Genomic DNA, 17,315 nt, shown 5'->3' with positions numbered 1-17,315 from the left:
ATTATGAACCAAACAATTCAACCAGGGAAGGGAGTACCCTGCTACCTACCCCAATTTCTACTGGTTCAACAATACCATACGCAATGCTTAAACTGAGCTAAGCCCAGGTATTCATCCCAGCTCAACCAAACTGTTCTGGAATCCAAAAATCTTGGACCCAAACCAAACGTACCCATTATAGCTGTAGAAAATGGGCAGCAACTTTAATTGATCTAATCATACGATTTGAACAATCTACTTAGAAACACAATTTTGAATGGGAAAAATGAAGCAGACGATCCTACCCTCCCTAAACTCACAGATCACCTTTTTAATCACATGCCATTGGATGGTGATTGAAAGTGTGTCTCTGTCAGGGTGTGTATTTTAATTCCTTATAGCAAGTGGAGAAGGGCGGATTTGAACTTAGGTTCCGCTTATACGGAACCACAAAATTACAAGGCTCTTAATCATAGAGGCTGTATCAGTTACAATCCAATAACAAGATAGCACTTGACAAACAACTTAACATATCTATAATATTCATGGCTGCATGTGCAAATACAAAATCAGAGGAAAAGGAATTCTATTGCTTTGCCTGTAATGATCTCACACTGCTCCCATGAAGAAAAAACGAGTAGAGTAAATACATGAACAAAATGGACCTCATATTTGATAAAATTAGCTTCCCCTCTAATCATTGCTTTATGAAGTCTTGAGGCAAGAGATATGGTAATCCCATCCCATCCCATACCAAGAGTACACGATGGAGATCCACATTGTCTGAGTCGAGCCATATGAGCATGTTTCATCCAAGTTTTCTGAACATCCAGGCAGAATTGTATGATTGATTTTTTTGTTAGGCTGTAGTGACATATCAACAACCACTTAAAACATTACTCTCTCAATTTTACAACATATTCTACCTCTACAAAGATAGAAAAATGATTACATATACTAGGGGAATCGTGTTTAAGATGCTGTTTTACTAGATGAGTTATTTGTGGAACACCAAAATAGGTCTGTTGAATCCAGCTTTGCTGCCTGATAAGTGGGAAGTTATATCTTCTACCTTTCTAAATCCAATCTGCAATTACAATAAATATCAGGTATCTACATTATCAAAAAAAGATTTTGTGTGTGTGTGTGTGATAACCATCAGAGATCTGAGGATGTTGACAAACAACAACTGAATAAGTCAATGTCTATGTACAGATCATCTGAATTTCAACTTCAGCACTAGTGCTAGAACAAGAGCTTAAAACTTACCTTATCTAGAAGTATCTCCTGAAACTTTGCTGGGCGGAATAGAATACTCCTATAATTCATTGCTGTTGTCTGCAAAATGAGTACAAAGCAATGCCTTAGACCCTCAGCATAATTAATCAATAAAAATTCAATCCATAATATTATAAAGGATCTGAAAAAATCACACTAAGCCAACAATTTGAAAGGAACCAAATAACAGACAAAAGGAATCCCATGATATACAGCCTCCTGTGAGGCTCCCTTGTCATAACTATTGTGTATAACTGTTGAATGCAACAGTATAGGGTTTGCAACATCTGCAACATCTCTTATGATTACATTAATTAATAAACAAACGTTTACTTATCAAAAAAAAAAAATTAATAAATAAACGTTTAATTAATTGTGCATATATAAAATAGCTATCATTTAGATATGCAAAAAAAAAAAATGATTACCTCAGACACAAGACGATTGTTTTCATATGACTTCCAGGGTTGAGGTTCCAACACAAGAACACCACCCTGCTTAAGAAAATAATAACTTCTGAATATATTGTTCAAGATACCATTTCATAAAACAAGGGGCTGTGCCATAAAACCACAACTATCCTCAACCAAGACCCCATCAATAATTTGAAGAAAATAAAATGGGCATAATAAGAATAAATAAAAATTACCGGACGAAGCAGTCTCCAAATCTTTGAAAATAATGTAATCAATCCATCATCACCCCAATTCAGATGAACCCATTTTGTTACACTCAAGCTGCATTGCAGGAGACAACAAATCTTACCAAACAGAGCATTAAGGTTAAGCAAAATATGAACCATAAATGAGTTTTATAATAGCATATAATAACAATACATACTAAATATCGATATAATAATTGTTTCCATTTTTTGTTACAGATGTTTAGAAAAGCTATTTTTTGAACTGAAAGAGGCCCAAATGCTTTTAAAAAATAAAATAAAATGAAGCTGTTATCAAACAACTCATGAATATATTTATCCACTAGCTAAAACAAGAACTTCACAAACTTTTTCATTTAGAAAATTGAGGCACATAAGTGCTAAATGATTAGGGAGAGATTAGTAGCATTAAGTTATTTAGGTAGTTTTTCAAATATTTTTATTTTTTTCTATAATGAAAGCAAAGCAATAGGATTAGGTAGCATGAAGTTTTTGTCAGAAAGTTATTGCTTATTCCTGAAAACAAGATTCTCTTATTTCTTTCTTTTACTTTATACTAGACACTAGACATAACATAGCCAAGAAAAAACTTACCAAAGAATAGTATCATATTTCTTCTCCGGTGGACACCGACTCTGAACAAAATTTTCTTGTTGGAATGAGACCATGTGAAACAGATTTGTTTCCGTAGAAGAACAGTCCCTAGAAATTTCCATCATCTCTTCATTTGGTAATGCAGCAACACTCTGCTCTGAACCATTTTCACTCCTTGAAACCTCCAATTTTGAAGCCTTTGCATGTGTCTTCGCAGCACGTTCAAATTTTTTGAGATGCCAGTTTGCGTCCTCTATTCGATCTGGCACATAAAGAAGATTACATTAAGCACAATCCCTGATTTCAGGTCCATTTCAACCTTGAAAACTTCAATACTTGAGCACACCTTTGTCTCATACTGGTAAAACCATACTTTTAAATGATATGAACAACAATCATTAAGTTTCAACTAAACCAACCTGAAACAATTTATGTTTGGCTAGGATTTGGCCTAAGGTTTTCAAAAATAAAGTGTTCAAGCTAGGCATTGATTCTAATTAGAGTCAGACACATACATCCAGATCTTAGCCTAAGAGACTCATCAAGCTTGGGAAACAGACATGTCAGATTATCTTTATCTAGGGGCTATAAGGTCAATATATAACCAAAAACCAGAATGTGGGCACTTTATATGCACTTATTTCAATACTGCACATGCCTATAGATAAAAATATGCTACTAAAGCATACATTCTGCAGAATTTTGACACCTCTAGGGAAAAATGCTAGAAAGTATTACTAGAGGAAAGTAGAATAGCTTGTGTGAATGCACCTGAGTGTAAAGAAGGGGTATCGATACGGGAGACACAAATATATATATATATATATCTATTAATTTTAATTTAGTTTTATTTTATTTTGCAAGTCAGTTGTATTTCTTATGGTATTTTATTTTAGGCCTTATTATTTAAGTAGGTTTAGGAGTATTTTTATTTAAAGTCAGTTATTTTTTTTGTAATAAGGCAATTAGGTTTCTTGCGCCTGTTAGAACAAGGGTTTTAAATTCCTATAAAAACAAACTTTGTACTCTTATCAAAGGGACTTTGATGAAATGAAATTTGATTTGGAAGAATTACAATTGCTTGGTGTTGATTCCTAAGTTTTCTATTCTTGGTGCGGATGCTAGGCAAACTCCTAAGTGCTGATTCTTAGGGTTTATCCTTTTTCCTTTTGTTCAATTTTCCCCTTTATCCCCCCCCATTTGATATTGTCTGGCATCAGGTATTAATAATGTCAGTGCTCTTTAAAGCTCATTTCAAGCACAAAAATCAGTATTTATTTTTCCATTTTTTACCCATGAAAGAACAGAATCATAGAGAAAAAAGCATAATTTCAACTTACATAGAACTTCGGAGCAAAAGTTAATAAGATGAATAGAATCTTACCAGAATCAATATCAATTCCAAGAATGCTTCGGCAGTGAAACTTTTGTGCTGTATAAAAGAAATGATAACATCAGTCTGAGTAAAGGCATGGCTAAACCTGATATTATATATCTCACATATGTTGTCAACTTAATTCTCAAACTGCACCACACACACAAAGCAAAACAACCCAAAAATAAAAATACAAAGCAAAACAAAACAAAAGGAAGGCATAAGTTGAGATAAACATGACTTTTTTCAAGATTTTACAAGTCAAACAATCAATACACTAGATCTTATCAATGCGATCAATCCTACTCCTTTATTGATTTATTTAATTGTTCTTTTGGGGGTTGAAGGTTGATCATTCATAATCCCCTCCTCCCCATTCCTATTCTTTTTATCTCCCCAACAACTGGAGGTCTCTATTTCAGAATGAATCTACTAGCTCTTCTCAATTGCAATTCTTTGAGCTAAAAAGAATCAATGGGAAAGTAGTTGTTCAACCACCTAGGGAGGCTGTGGATGAGGGTATTGCTAAATGGGAATGATGTTTAATTGGGAAATTCTTTGACAAGGCTCCTTCATTCCTGTTGGTGAAACGTTTTGTGGAGGGTCTATGGGGTCAGTATGGTCTTGTGGAGGTATTTGCTCTGGATAATGGTATGTTCTTATTCCATTTCCCAAATACTCGAAGTAGAGACTCTGTTCTTAAAGCTCGACTTTGGCATATTGCAAACAAATCCATCTTCTTGTGTAAGTGGCAGCCAAGAATGCAATTTCTTGATCTTTCTTTAAGGAAAATTCCTATTTGGATAAAAATTTTCATCTCCCTGTGGAGTACTGGAATCACATTTGTTTAGAGCATGTGGCCAGTGGGGTTGGAAGGCCTTTGTATGCTGATACTGTAACTGAAGTGAATCAAAGGCTCAGTTTTACTTGGGTTTTTGTGGATGTTGATCCTGAGTTTCCTAGGGAGATTTAAGTTGATGATATGGGGGATGGTAATTATTTTCTTGTTGGGATTGAGTACCCATGGATCCCTATGAAGTGTCCAAAATGCAATTTTTTTGGACACTCTGCTGCCAATTGTGGTAATACTGAAATGGTTGATCCAAAGAAACTGACTAAGAGAAGATGGGTTCCTAAGGCTAAGAAGGTTGTAGATGAAGTGAAGGCTGATAATACAAGGAGAAAGCAAGCTCAAGTGAAGGTTACTAGTCCTAAGGTAACTCCAAAGTCTCCTTTCTCAAGTAATAGGTATGCTGTGGTCTAGGTAGATTTGCTATTAAAGCAGACCTAAGGAAAGCCTATGACTCTGTAAATTGGAATTTTATTACCATGTGCTTGATAGCTACTGGTTGTCCAGTGAAGTTTGTAATGTGGATAAGGGATTGCATCACCAATCCAAGGTTTTCTATATCTTTAAATGGAAGCATGGTTGGCTACTTCAAAGGAGGTAAAACGTGATCGTATTTCTCCCTTTCTCTTTGTTATTGCCATGGAAACTTTCACAAGGATCATGCAAAGGAAGGTTCAAGAACCTACTCAGTTTAAGTTCCATCCCTACTGCAAAGCCTTGAAGATTACCCACTTGAGTTTTGCTGATGACCTCCTCATATTTCCTACTGCTGATCTTCCCACAACAAAACTAGTAAAAGAGGGCCTTGAAGAATTTAAAGTAGCCTCAGGTTTGGATATAAACCCAAGCAAAGAGTGAAGACTTATTCTCAGCTGTGCCTCAAAGTCTAAAAGGGCAAATTTTGGATGTGTTGCAATTTGAGGGTACTCTTCCAGTTAGATACTTGGGATTACCTCTTATCTCTGGTAGATTAAAGTTGAAGGACTGTTAGCTACTTATTGATAAAATTCAAGGCAGAATCAAATCATGGTCATCAAGGAAACTATCTTTTGTTGGTAGGTTACAACTCCTACAATCTGTTCTATATGGTATATAACGAATCAACGATTTTAGTCAAGTAACTTTATCCTCCCTACGAAGGTCATCAAGACTCTGGAGCAGAATTTTAATCATTTCTTGTGGCAAGGGCAGGGTACTAGCATAGGGGAAACTATAGCATGGGAAAAAGTTTGTTTACCTAAAAGAGAGGGAGGGTTGGGATTGCAAAGAGTTGCAAGTTGGAATAGAGCTGCTATAACGAAATACATTTGGAGCTTGTTTACTAATGTTGGAGCTCTTTGGGTGGCTTGGATTCATGCAAATCTTCTCAAAGGCAAGTGTTTTTGGACTGAAAAAATCCCACAAGAATGTACCTGGGGTTGGAGAGCACTTCTTAAATTGATGGATGAAGCAAGAAAGTTTATCAGGTTTGAGGTGGGGGATGGGAAAACTATATTTCTTTGACATGACCTTTGGCATCTTGCTAGGGTTTTGGTTCAAAGATATGGATTCCATGTCATTTATGAAGTTGCAAGTAATCCTTAAGCTAAAGTGGATTCTGTGCTGAAAGATAAGACATGGAATTGGAGGTCTGCTAGATCTGATGCCCTTGTAACTATTCAGAGTCAACTATTCCTTGTTGAGCTTAAAGACGAGGATAAAGCCCTTTGGCAAGTTACTAAATTTGGGGAGTTTTCTTTTGCTACAACATATGCTGAGATTAAAGATAAATCTAGCGAAGTTGAGTGGTGGAAGTTGCTTTGGTTCCATTTAACTATCCTGAAGCAATCATTTTTTGGTTGGTTAGCTAAAATCAACAAGTTGTCCACACGAGATAGAATGGCCAAGTGGGGGTACTGGGGTTATAGCTTATGTGTTTTTTGTATAAATAGCCTTGAAAGTAGAGATCATCTCTTTTTCAAATGTTCTTTCGCTAGAAGAATTTGGGATGACACGATGAAGTTGTGTCTAGTTTCAAATGCTCAGTTTGTGTGGGAGGATTTGATTGCTTGGGGAGGCCAGCGAGTTAAAAGGGAAGGGGCTGAGAGTAATAGCTGGCAAACTTGCTTGATGGGCAACAGTCTACCACATTTGGCTGCAAAGGAATGCCATAGTTCATGAAGAAAGAATTCAGACTGAAGAGCAGCTAAATAGAAGCATCATTAAGGATTTCAAAGCTAGGCTGGGGTTTAAAAACAAGTTCAAAAAGTCAGTTTTGAATACTACCATCTGTTGTAATTATGGGATTGATCCAAGTAGTATGTTAATTTGATCCTAGAAATCCAGTGCTGCTATGTTTGCCAGAGTGCTATCATGCTGAAGCTGCTATGTTTGCTAGAGTGCTATTGTGTTTGAAGGTGCTGGTATTGTATGCCTTATAGATGTATTGTTTAGTTGTTAGTGAGTTTTGTTTTGGCTTGCTTTGGTTTTGTAGTTAGTTTTGTATTTTAGTTGCTGTAGCAGGGAGGTTTCCTATGCTGGTTTATTTTGGGATTTCCCTTTGTAATCTGTGTTTGTTTCAATGAATAAAAGTTAAAAGCTGAATAACCTAAAAAAATAAAATAAGAACCCAAATCCAATTTCTAATTAGTATAGACAAAGAAGGCTGTTTGGCAGAATTAGAGAAAATTAACATCAAATTATAGCTGAAAATTTTCCTTTATGGACAATTGCAACCAACAAAAGGCTAAGAAGCCAGAAAAAATATGTGTCCACATTTCAAGGTTGAGAAATGGTTACCAATGAGAATGGTAATTATGCCACTATTGCACCCAATATCAAGACATTCCTTGTCTTCAAACAATTCCTTCTTGAAGACGTTTAACCGAGGATCTTCCTGCAAGTCTTGACCAATCTGAAACATCAAATAAAACAATATTCTTAGGGAATTATTATTATTTTTTAATTTAACAAAGGTGGTTTACACAGCACTCTAGAGAAAGAGCATCAGCTCTAAAGGAATTCTTAGATTCCAAAATGTTAATGTACTAATCCTATCCAAGTAATTCAAACTGTGAGACACTATATATCACAAACAACATATTCACAAACTAAGTCATGTGCTAAGAATCTAATCCTTTTTTTTTTTAAATTATTTTTTGGCTGAATAAATATACAAAAACACAACTGCATTCATATTAGGTATGACACAATTGCTAAGCAACCCAAAAATTACACCAAATTAACCCCTTTTTTATGCAAAATAGATATATAAACTACATTGCTTATCCAAAAAAAAAAAATGAGTTATACTCATTCATATACTTATCACAAAAAAAAAAAAAAAAAAAAAAGTTATACTCATTCATATGCTTAAAATATACATAAACACAACTTGCTCAGAAACCCAAAATCACACCAACAAGAAGTGAACAAAAAAAAATTTGAGATAAAACATGATAATGGGTAGTGGGTACTCAACAAACCGAAAACAAAAACCTCACAAAGGATAAGTAAGAAAAATTACACGGTAGCCATAGTAGTTTTTGTAATTGCCGAAAACAAAAACAGGTTTGCGTTTTCTCTTACTGTGCTGATGCTGCTGCTCCATGTTTGGTTTAGAGCCGACAGAGCCGCACGCAGCGCTCCACAAGCCGTCGGAGCTGGATGGTGTATTCCGATGCAAACCGAACAGAGAGAGAGAGAGAGAGTTAGGCTGGGCTGGTTTGGGTTTTGCTTTTATGACTATAAGCTTAGTTATCTCTACTTAATTAGGGTTAGGCTTGGGCTTGACCGTTGAAACCAAATTGCATAATTTTTATTTATTTGATTTGGGCTTGGGCTTGGGCTTTGGCCCATGGGGTCATTAGTTCTTAAATATAAAAGTCGGCTTGGTCTATAAATCTCTCTCTCTCTCAAACGATTGAAAATTTGAAACGAGAAAGCCTCCCCTCTCACAGAAGAAAGTATATAGTATTTTAGTATTACCAAGCTATAGCAACTTATTTGGTGTGTCAAATCCAATAGATGATTGACAATTGTTAAAAAAAAAGCCACAAAACTTGCTCTACCAATACACACCAAATGACAATTTTGCCCTAAAAATTTTGCAAATCTCGCCTCTCTCTCTCTCTCTCTCTCTCTCGGATAGGAGAAGAGTCAAAGGGTAATTTTGGGGGAAAAATCTGAAAGAAAAGAAGGAGAGAGAGAGAGAGAGAAAGTGGCAGGGGTTTGAATAAATTGGTAACTAAATTGCATTGTACAAATGAATTTCACTGTGTGTTTCATATTTTGGTTGTAATGATGATTGATGGAATTTGCAAAAAATTTCAAAATATTATTTGATTAATAAAAATCATAAAATTGAAAATTTCTATGATATTTTTCTTACTCATATATAGCCAATGCATAAAAAATACAATTATTTAGTTTTCAATATTATTCCTCCCACAAATGATGTCCATTGTTCTCTTGATCCAAATAAAAAGCTTATAAACATTGAAGGTTATGCCAACTTGTGAAAGGTATTAATTCGAACAATTTTTAGGCAATAATTACATGAAACAGTATATCTTTTTCAAGAATCTGACAAGTTAACAATATGCAATTTTTTTTAATTGCAATGGATTTCTACCATTGCATATACAATTAGTGTTTCACTTGAAGCTAACATATTGAACCTAACATGTAGCTTCATTAGTTACAAAAATTTGCTACAATGCTTAATTACTCGATCAAATGGTTAATACAACTTACTGAGCCAATCGGTACACAACTGATAGCTGATGCAATTGCAGCAATATGTTACAATTACAATGACTAATACCCTAATATGATCAAGTACACACTATCCACTTAGTCAATTACACTCAAGTGACTGTAGCAACAAGCTCGAGCCTCTCAAGTCTCAACACAGCAACTCGAGCATCATAGACACAACAACTCACAGATCTAACTCAATAGCACATACGTACCAGTTTCCAATATGATCCTAACAAAAGTACAACTTGAAATTTAAATATAATAATTGCCATAATAACTCAACCAACCATGAACACATGCACACTCAACTAGATCTCATGCCCATTATTTGAATACAATAATTTTCATCATAACTCAACCAAGCTCACACTAATAAAAGAAGAGAGAAAAATGTAATGAGAACTTCTACCTTAAAGGAGACTTGGGAAGACACTATTCCATGGAATCAATTGAAATTGATAGGGATCAAATTCAGAAATTAAGAGCATGAATGCAACCTACTGCAAGCTAGGAAAATAATTATCAAAATGACCAAAATTTGAAAATTCCAACAATGATCAAGATAATAAATATGTACTAGAGTTGTTTTTGTTCCTAAATGACCTTTTTTTTAGAGAGTTTTATCCTATGACGTCCGCTTCTAATGATAACTCTTTATCACCAAATTAAGACACTAATCAGTTTTTGATGTAGGCGGGAATTAAACTCTAGATTTCTTATTCAACTATTAGAGACTTTATTAGTTGAGTTAACTGGAACCCACCTAAAGAACTTAATTAATCAAATTGCATATAAGTTTATGGTCAAGAAAATTAAATAAGCCACAATATTGAGTTATGGTTTCAATTAGTTCTAAGCTGCAAGTGGCCCCATAACTAGCATTTCTCTTACCTTCCAAAAAAAAAAACTAACTAATGTATATATATATATATTTGCTGTTTATATATTGGATTAGTTCTAAGCTGCAAGTGGCCCCATAACTAGCATTTCTCTTACCTTCCAAAAAAAAAAAAAAACTAATGAATATATATATATATATATATTTATATATTTGTTGAATACTAACGGATATATTGAATAGGATTATTTATGGTTCTTTGTAGTTGAACAATAATGAAATAACTTTTAGAAAGTAAAAATTAGAATAGACCTAACATACACCTGGTGAATCTAGTATCAGTCGGTAATTATTGTTGCCCATTAAAACATAACCGATAGTGAAAACAAAATCAACAAGAAAATTGTAGTAAAAAAAATATAAATGTATCCTTACAATTCCAGATTTGATTTTGTTGGATCCCGAATAATATTATCTCCAATATTATCAATTCCAAATAGCAATCACACACAAAAACACAAATATTTACGTGGAAAACCTTTTCTCCTTGAAGGGAAAACCCACAGAACAAACTCCGAATTAATTTTACTATTCTCAAATTAATTATAATATTTTTTGTGTATGTCTCACAGTTAAAGAAAAATCTCTCTTATTTTCCTTTGCTCTTACATACACTCTTGCGACTCACATAGAAAATGAAGGATAAAACAAGAACCCATAAAAGAAAGCCCTTAAAAATTCTCTTTTGACCTCTACCATATTCCTCTTTATAAGAACTTCAAGGCTCTTTATTGAATATGCTAATTGATGAATATGTCATCTTCTGTTCACTCCTCTACTTATAATGAGATATCTTTATTGTTTTGTTCAATATCTGTAGAGAGTGCAGTTCAGTTGTCATTTAATGTCATCAAAGCACACCCCCCCCCCTTCCTTTTGCGGTCATAAAACTCACGTAGTTTCAATGCGGGATTCTTCTCTTAAGAAACCCTGCTGAATAGGAAAGAGGCAATATCTGTAGGACAATTGGATTCAATGACAGTGATCTATCTGGGACATCTTTTGGTTTTATTCTGGATTTGTGGCTTCATGGAAGTATCATCATATTGCTTGGTAACTTTGGATTTGGGACTTGTGTGGAAATTAGAGAAAAGGGACTCTTCATAACCGCTATTATCTTTGCCTACAATTGTTTGCTTGGCTGATTGAATCTCTAGGCCTGCCATTATAGGGAGTTTTTTTCCCACCAACTATTACACGTTAAAAGGAATCACACACAACTTGATATATATATATATATATATATGGGTTCAGGTTATACCTGGTATAACTCTAAAGAGTTACACATTTTTTAAGCCATTGAATTTAATTAGATCCAATGGTAAAAAAAAAAAAAACCCTTATTAATGGTAATATTCTTACAAATATTTCATTTATTATTCCTTATTTATTGCATTTAATAGGTATCTCTAAACCCAACAAAAAGAAAACGTCTAAATCTCTCTCTCTCTCTCTCTCTACAGTTGGTGTTCAATCCCTTTGTCTCTCCATTTCTCTCTCTCTCTCTCCATTTGTCTCCGTCTGGCTCTCTAAATTGCTCCTCCACCATTGTTCCAAGTTGCTGCCAAAAAAAAAAAAAAAAAACCAAGCTGAACTGTGGGCGTGTGTGAGTACTTTGTTTCTTGGGTCACCATTATTTTAGCTCATAGCAATTGCAGGTTGGTTCTCTTTCTTTCTCTCTCAAGGTCAACTGTTTTTCCTTTTCTCTTTTTGTTTATTTATTTTAATGTAATTCTTTATCTGGGTTTTGCTTTATCGATTCATTTGTTTGCTAAGAAAGTAGAATCCTTTCTTTTTGTGAGTACTCTGTTTGGTATCAAAAGAAATCAAGCCGAACTGTTTCTATTAATCTGTTTGGTACTCTGTTTCTATTTTTCCTTTCTTTTCTATTGATTCATTTGTTTGCTTAGAAAGTAGAATCCTAGAAATTGGTTGTTTTGGGTTTTATGTTTTTTAGCTGGTTTGGTATCAAAAGAAATCAACTTGAAAGATTCAATTGTACTTGGTAAAGTGATTTTATGAGGTTGGAAATTAGCAATACAATCAACGTTCCTTTAGAGCTCTCTCCCTCTCTTAATGCTTGTGAAGTCACTTCTATGCCAACCTTACTATGGTTATATGCACAATTTTAACGATGATTACCGGTTAATAATACTCAAGTAAGCTGTTGGAAGTATGAAATTAATAAAGCCCCGTAAATTACAATAAAGCCCTAGAATTGTCAAAGAGACATTTGGTACATACAACATGCTCATGATATATAATATTCAAGTAAAATTCATGACTGATTCTCAAAAAAAAAAAAAAAAAAGTAAAATTCATGACTACAAGTGTGGATAGTTATCCTATTGCTCATCTTGTATAAAATTTATAAAAGGAATATGCTGTCAGATTGTTTCTTCTCAGTACCAAATGAAATGACAGATAATGTTAACAAAAATATCATGAGATATAGGGAAGAAATATTATATATATTAGTGGTATAAGTAATAGCTTTATTAGAAGGAAAAATAAAAATGGTCTCTATGAGAATCTGAGAGCATATTAAGTCATATTGTTTATATACATGTGCACCTTTTCACTACAGGTACACATGTATATGTAATTTGTGTTTGTGTACTTAACACTGTAATAGTTTGATAGACATTCATGTCTCAATTACAAGTTCAGAATTTTGATGATACTTTGGTGCTGGATATTGACACGTCCATGGATACTTAACTATGCAATAGCAGGCCAGAGGGCTTCATAAATAAAGTGGTGTAAGGAAACTCATATCCAGACATCTTTAGTAGATTCAGCATCACTATAGTTGTTCTGACATCTTTTTAGTGGTTCTGATTATTTATTTCTCTGTAATTTCTTATATAAGACAAGTTTTGGATATTGACACGTCCATGGATACTTAACTATGCAATAGCAGGCCAGAGGGCTTCATAAATAAAGTGATGTAAGGAAACTCATATCCAGACATCTTTAGTAGATTCAACATCACTATAGTTGTTCTGACATCTTTTTAGTGTTCCTGATTATTTATTTCTCTGTAATTTCTTATATAAGACAAGTTGCACAATTTTTTTTTAATGTGATTGTAGTTATGGTTTGTCTTTAGAATGCTTTGTTTGGAATGGAGATCCCAATATATGAAAATAGAAGGAACACTTAGAATTTAGATAAAACTGATTTTTTATTTTTCCTTTAAGCTATTGGTTGGGCAGGATATGTGATGTTGTGGCTCTAATTGGCTTATTTTATACTTTATAAGAATTGGATTCAAGAGTATTTTTGGTTATCTTTGATTGAATCTTCTCCTTTTGCATGTAGATAATTAAGGAAAATGGTGCTCAGCTTTCCTTAACTCCCAAGAAATTGTTGATGACTGGCATGCTTCGTCTCTAGTGCTGCTCTTTTTGTTGCTGGTGTGCATCCCTCTTATGTCAACATTGCCCCTAAACAAGCTTGAACTAAAGCTCGGAACTATTTCGTCAAAGAAAGATTGAGAAAGAAGTATGGGAAATGAAGAGTTCAGCTCACTGCTACTTGTCTAATTCATACACAATTTACATAGACTAAAATGAATGTGCAGCCANAAGCAAAGTCTCTAGTCCACAGCAGATGCATGAACAGCAGGCAGATTTCAGACATATGCACGCGCAAGGCCCAGGCACCACCAGCCTGTACCCAGCCAATACGGGACGTGGTGGGGTCGTGGGTCAAAGGTAAGAGGGCATGGTTTGGAGGTGGGGAGAGGGGAAGACCTGTTTTGAGATTCCTGCTCAAGCTTTTTTGGGGGATACGTCTTGCTGGGATGACATACCACCCAAAAGAGGCAAGGCTGAGTTGGAACCAATAGGTGCATGCCATGAGGGATAGAGAGAGAGAAACATCACCGCGGCAGGAAGAGGTACCACGGCAGACTAACAGACAAAAAAGTTGTCTTTATCTGTAACAGGGGAACTCGGAACAGTGATGGTCGGCAAGTATGCCCAGACCAGACAAAAGTGGTTAAAAGGTAGAATAGTAAAATTCGGTCGCAGCAAGCATTATAAGAAGGAAGCCTCTGCCGTGTACAGGAACAACAACGGGAAGGAAGAGAGCAATACAACACAACGTAAAGAAAAAGACTCTGAAACATACTTAGAAAAACAGGGGAGCACAATACTAAAAACTACAATTGTGGAAATCACTAAGGAAAGACTAGAAAAGAGAGAAAGACAGAGAGAAAAGAGCAAGTGTTAGTGGCATGCACCGATAGGTCCCTTCCCTTCTCTCCCCCTCAAATCCCTGCTCTCTTATATAATTGTCCTCGGCATTGTCCATTCAGGTCTGCCTCCCTCAAACCCATTAATTTCCACGACAGGAATTCTTTTCCTCAGAGGTTAATCGTGTTGAGAAGAGACGTTCTTCCTCCCTGACCTTGCCCCTGCGGACCGAACTCGGCTTATTTCCTTTATTCGTTGATTAATCTTTATTACCATTTGCCCTTACTCTTTTATTTGTTAAAATTGTTCATATTATTGTGATTATGGATCATTTGGTCATTCACTATTAAAAGAACTATCTGGTCATTCCAGAATACATTGCTTTATTTTTTATCAATTATATCTGCCTGCCGCAAGCTCCTCTGAAACAGCTTTGCCTGCCGCAAGTACTCTCCTGGCAGACAAGGCCTAGTTTGTGCACAACCCGGCCAAGTTGAGTTCCAGTTGGACCAGTCTCGACTCCCGCAACCCAGAACACTTGGGCCTACAACCACAAAGGGGCAGCCCAGCCCAACACAGTAAAAAAGGCCCCTACAATACTTTATAGGAATTGGATTCAAGAGTGTATTTTTGGTTATCTTTGATTGAATCTTCTCCTTTTGCATGTAGATAATTAAGAAAAATGGTGCTCAGCTTTCCTTAACTCCCAAGAAATTGTTGATGACTGGCATGCTTCATCTCTAGTGCTGCTCTTTTTGCTGCTGGTATGCATCTCTCTTATGTCAACATTGCCCCTCAACAAGCTTGAACTAAAGCTCGGAATTATTTCGTCAAAGAAAGATTGAGAAAGAAGTATGGGAAATGAAGAGTTCAGCTCACTGCTACTTGTCTAATTCATACATAATATTACATAGACTAAAATGAATGTGCAGCCATGCGACCTTATTGTTCCATGTTATGGTTCATGTATAGCACACGTTTGTAGTAAATCATTAATACCTGATGTAGGCAAGAAGTGCATCAGGATTAAGAAAACTTTCTTTATGAAATTGTAAAGGCAGTTAAGCCAATGAATTTCTCTCTCTCTCTCTCTCTCTCTCTCTCTCTCTCTCTCTCATCAAAGTTAGATTATGAAGCACACACACCCATAGTAAGTGGATAAAGTCTATCAAGTAGGAGGTAGTTGATCTCAAAACCAAGGATTGCAAGATTATTATGTTATTGTTTTTTTTTTTTTTTTTAAAGTATCAATAGGATGGACATCTTGTAAAAGCAATATCTAGGAGATACTTTTTGGTAACATCTTGTTCGGACCCTTGATTTGGCTTTGCTTTTCCCTGCAATTACACCAATAGGAAAAATGCTAAGGGCAGTGATTGATGCAAGTCTTGTATTTAAACCTAGGTGTGATTTCCTATTGCTTATCTTTCTTTATTTTGCATTCTACTTACTATTTTAATACCAAGCAGTCATCAAACATATTCAAGATCCAATTTTTACTCACCTAAATCCTTAAATATCAAACCTTATTCAAGAATTCTTCAAAATCTCATCAAGAAATCTAATTTAGTGCTGAGTTCCTAAGGATACTACATCAAAATTTGAATCAAAGTCCATTCAAGCTTCTCTCCTGCATCACAATGACACCAAACCAAACTGTTTACCAAAAAAGAGGCATTAGACCAAACTTTTTATTGACACTGAACAATTTTTCATTCTAAATTAATTAAACAACTGGAGTTAAATAGGTGAAAACTTGAAAAGTGGTTGATGTGTATTTTTGTTAGAAACAATTGTTTGGAGTCTTTGGACAGCACAAAGCAATTTTACTAGAGAAATCATTGGAATTTTAGGATTGTTGAGATGTCTACTTGAGTAGGTGAGCTGACGTCTTTCTGTGATCTCTATAAGATTGGTCCACTGGATTCAAGAGTGTTTTTATTCTTCTTGTATGGACTTCATTGACTACCTTTGATTGTATTCGGGAATTCTTTTGTATACATCATTGATGCTTATGCCTCTACTTTTATTAATAAAAGTTGCCTATTACTTATAAAAAATTAGATATAAAATATACATAAACACAACTTGCTCAGAAACCTAAAATCACACGAACAAGAAGTCAAAAAAAAAAAATTTGAGATAAAACATGATAATGGGTAGTGGGTACTCAACAAACTGAAAACAAAAACCTCACAAAGGATGAGTAAGAAAAATTACACGGTAGCCATAGTAGTTTTTGTAATTGCCGAAAACAAAAACAGGTTTGCGTTTTCTCTTATTGTGCTGATGCTGCTGCTCCATGTTTGGTTTAGCGCCGACTGAGTCCGCACGCAGCGCTCCACAAGCCGTCGGAGCTGGATGGTGCATTCCGATGCTAACCGAACCGCACTGAGAGAGAGAGAGTTAGGCTGGGCTGGTTTGGGTTTTGCTTTTTTGACTATAAGCTTAGTTTTCTCTACTTAATTAGGGTTAGGCTTGGGCTAGACCGTTGAAACCAAATTGCACAATTTTTATTTATTTGATTTGGGCTTGGGCTTGGGCTTTGGCCCATGGGGTCATTAGTTCTTAAATATAAAAATTGGCTTGGTCTATTGGGTGTCAACGAATCTCTCTCTCTCTCAAACTATTGAAAATTTGAAACGAGAAAGCCTCCCCTATCACAGAAGAAAGTATATAGTATTTTAGAATTAACAAGCTATAGCAACTTATTTGGTGTGTCAAATCCAATAGATGAT

The 17,315-nt window shown here is 35.1% G+C and overlaps 1 protein-coding gene across 3 annotated transcripts; it reads right to left on the bottom strand.

Annotated features, from left to right (window-relative positions):
- Positions 1 to 396: 396 nt before the first annotated feature.
- LOC111988806 (probable RNA methyltransferase At5g51130) lies at positions 397 to 17,019 on the bottom strand. Of its 3 annotated transcripts, XM_024020602.2 has the most exons (9): positions 8,243 to 8,456; positions 7,516 to 7,630; positions 3,897 to 3,944; positions 2,513 to 2,774; positions 1,907 to 1,994; positions 1,686 to 1,751; positions 1,249 to 1,317; positions 932 to 1,066; positions 397 to 843 (listed from the first exon to the last, which is right to left on the bottom strand). In XM_024020602.2, exons 1-8 carry the CDS (start codon positions 8,324 to 8,326, stop codon positions 977 to 979), a joined length of 822 nt encoding a protein of 273 aa, XP_023876370.1. In that variant the 5' UTR covers positions 8,327 to 8,456; the 3' UTR covers positions 397 to 843; positions 932 to 976. The 3 variants fall into 3 exon arrangements, with proteins under 3 accessions (XP_023876370.1, XP_065617167.1, XP_023876369.1); XM_065761095.1 differs by lacking the exon at positions 8,243 to 8,456 and adding an exon at positions 16,798 to 17,019 and having other exon boundaries at positions 397 to 1,066; XM_024020601.2 differs by having other exon boundaries at positions 397 to 1,066.
- Positions 17,020 to 17,315: the final 296 nt, after the last annotated feature.

This window comes from Quercus suber, unplaced genomic scaffold (genome assembly GCF_002906115.3).
Source record: "Quercus suber isolate HL8 unplaced genomic scaffold, Cork oak 2.0 scaffold_395, whole genome shotgun sequence".
NCBI classification, from domain to species: Eukaryota; Viridiplantae; Streptophyta; class Magnoliopsida; order Fagales; family Fagaceae; genus Quercus; species Quercus suber.
This window is presented reverse-complemented; position numbering and strand designations above follow the sequence as displayed.

Excerpts from the sequence above, each read along its gene's own strand:
- LOC111988806 (XM_065761095.1), bottom strand. The coding sequence starts at position 16,947 with ATGCACCATCCAGCTCCGACGGCTTGTGGAGCGCTGCGTGCGGACTCA. Across the intron at positions 2,775-3,896 it reads TGGAATTGATATTGATTCTG|ATCGAATAGAGGACGCAAAC; the intron begins GTAAGATTCTAT and ends TTTATGTGCCAG. Across the intron at positions 1,067-1,248 it reads AGGAGATACTTCTAGATAAG|ATTGGATTTAGAAAGGTAGA; the intron begins GTAAGTTTTAAG and ends TTGTAATTGCAG.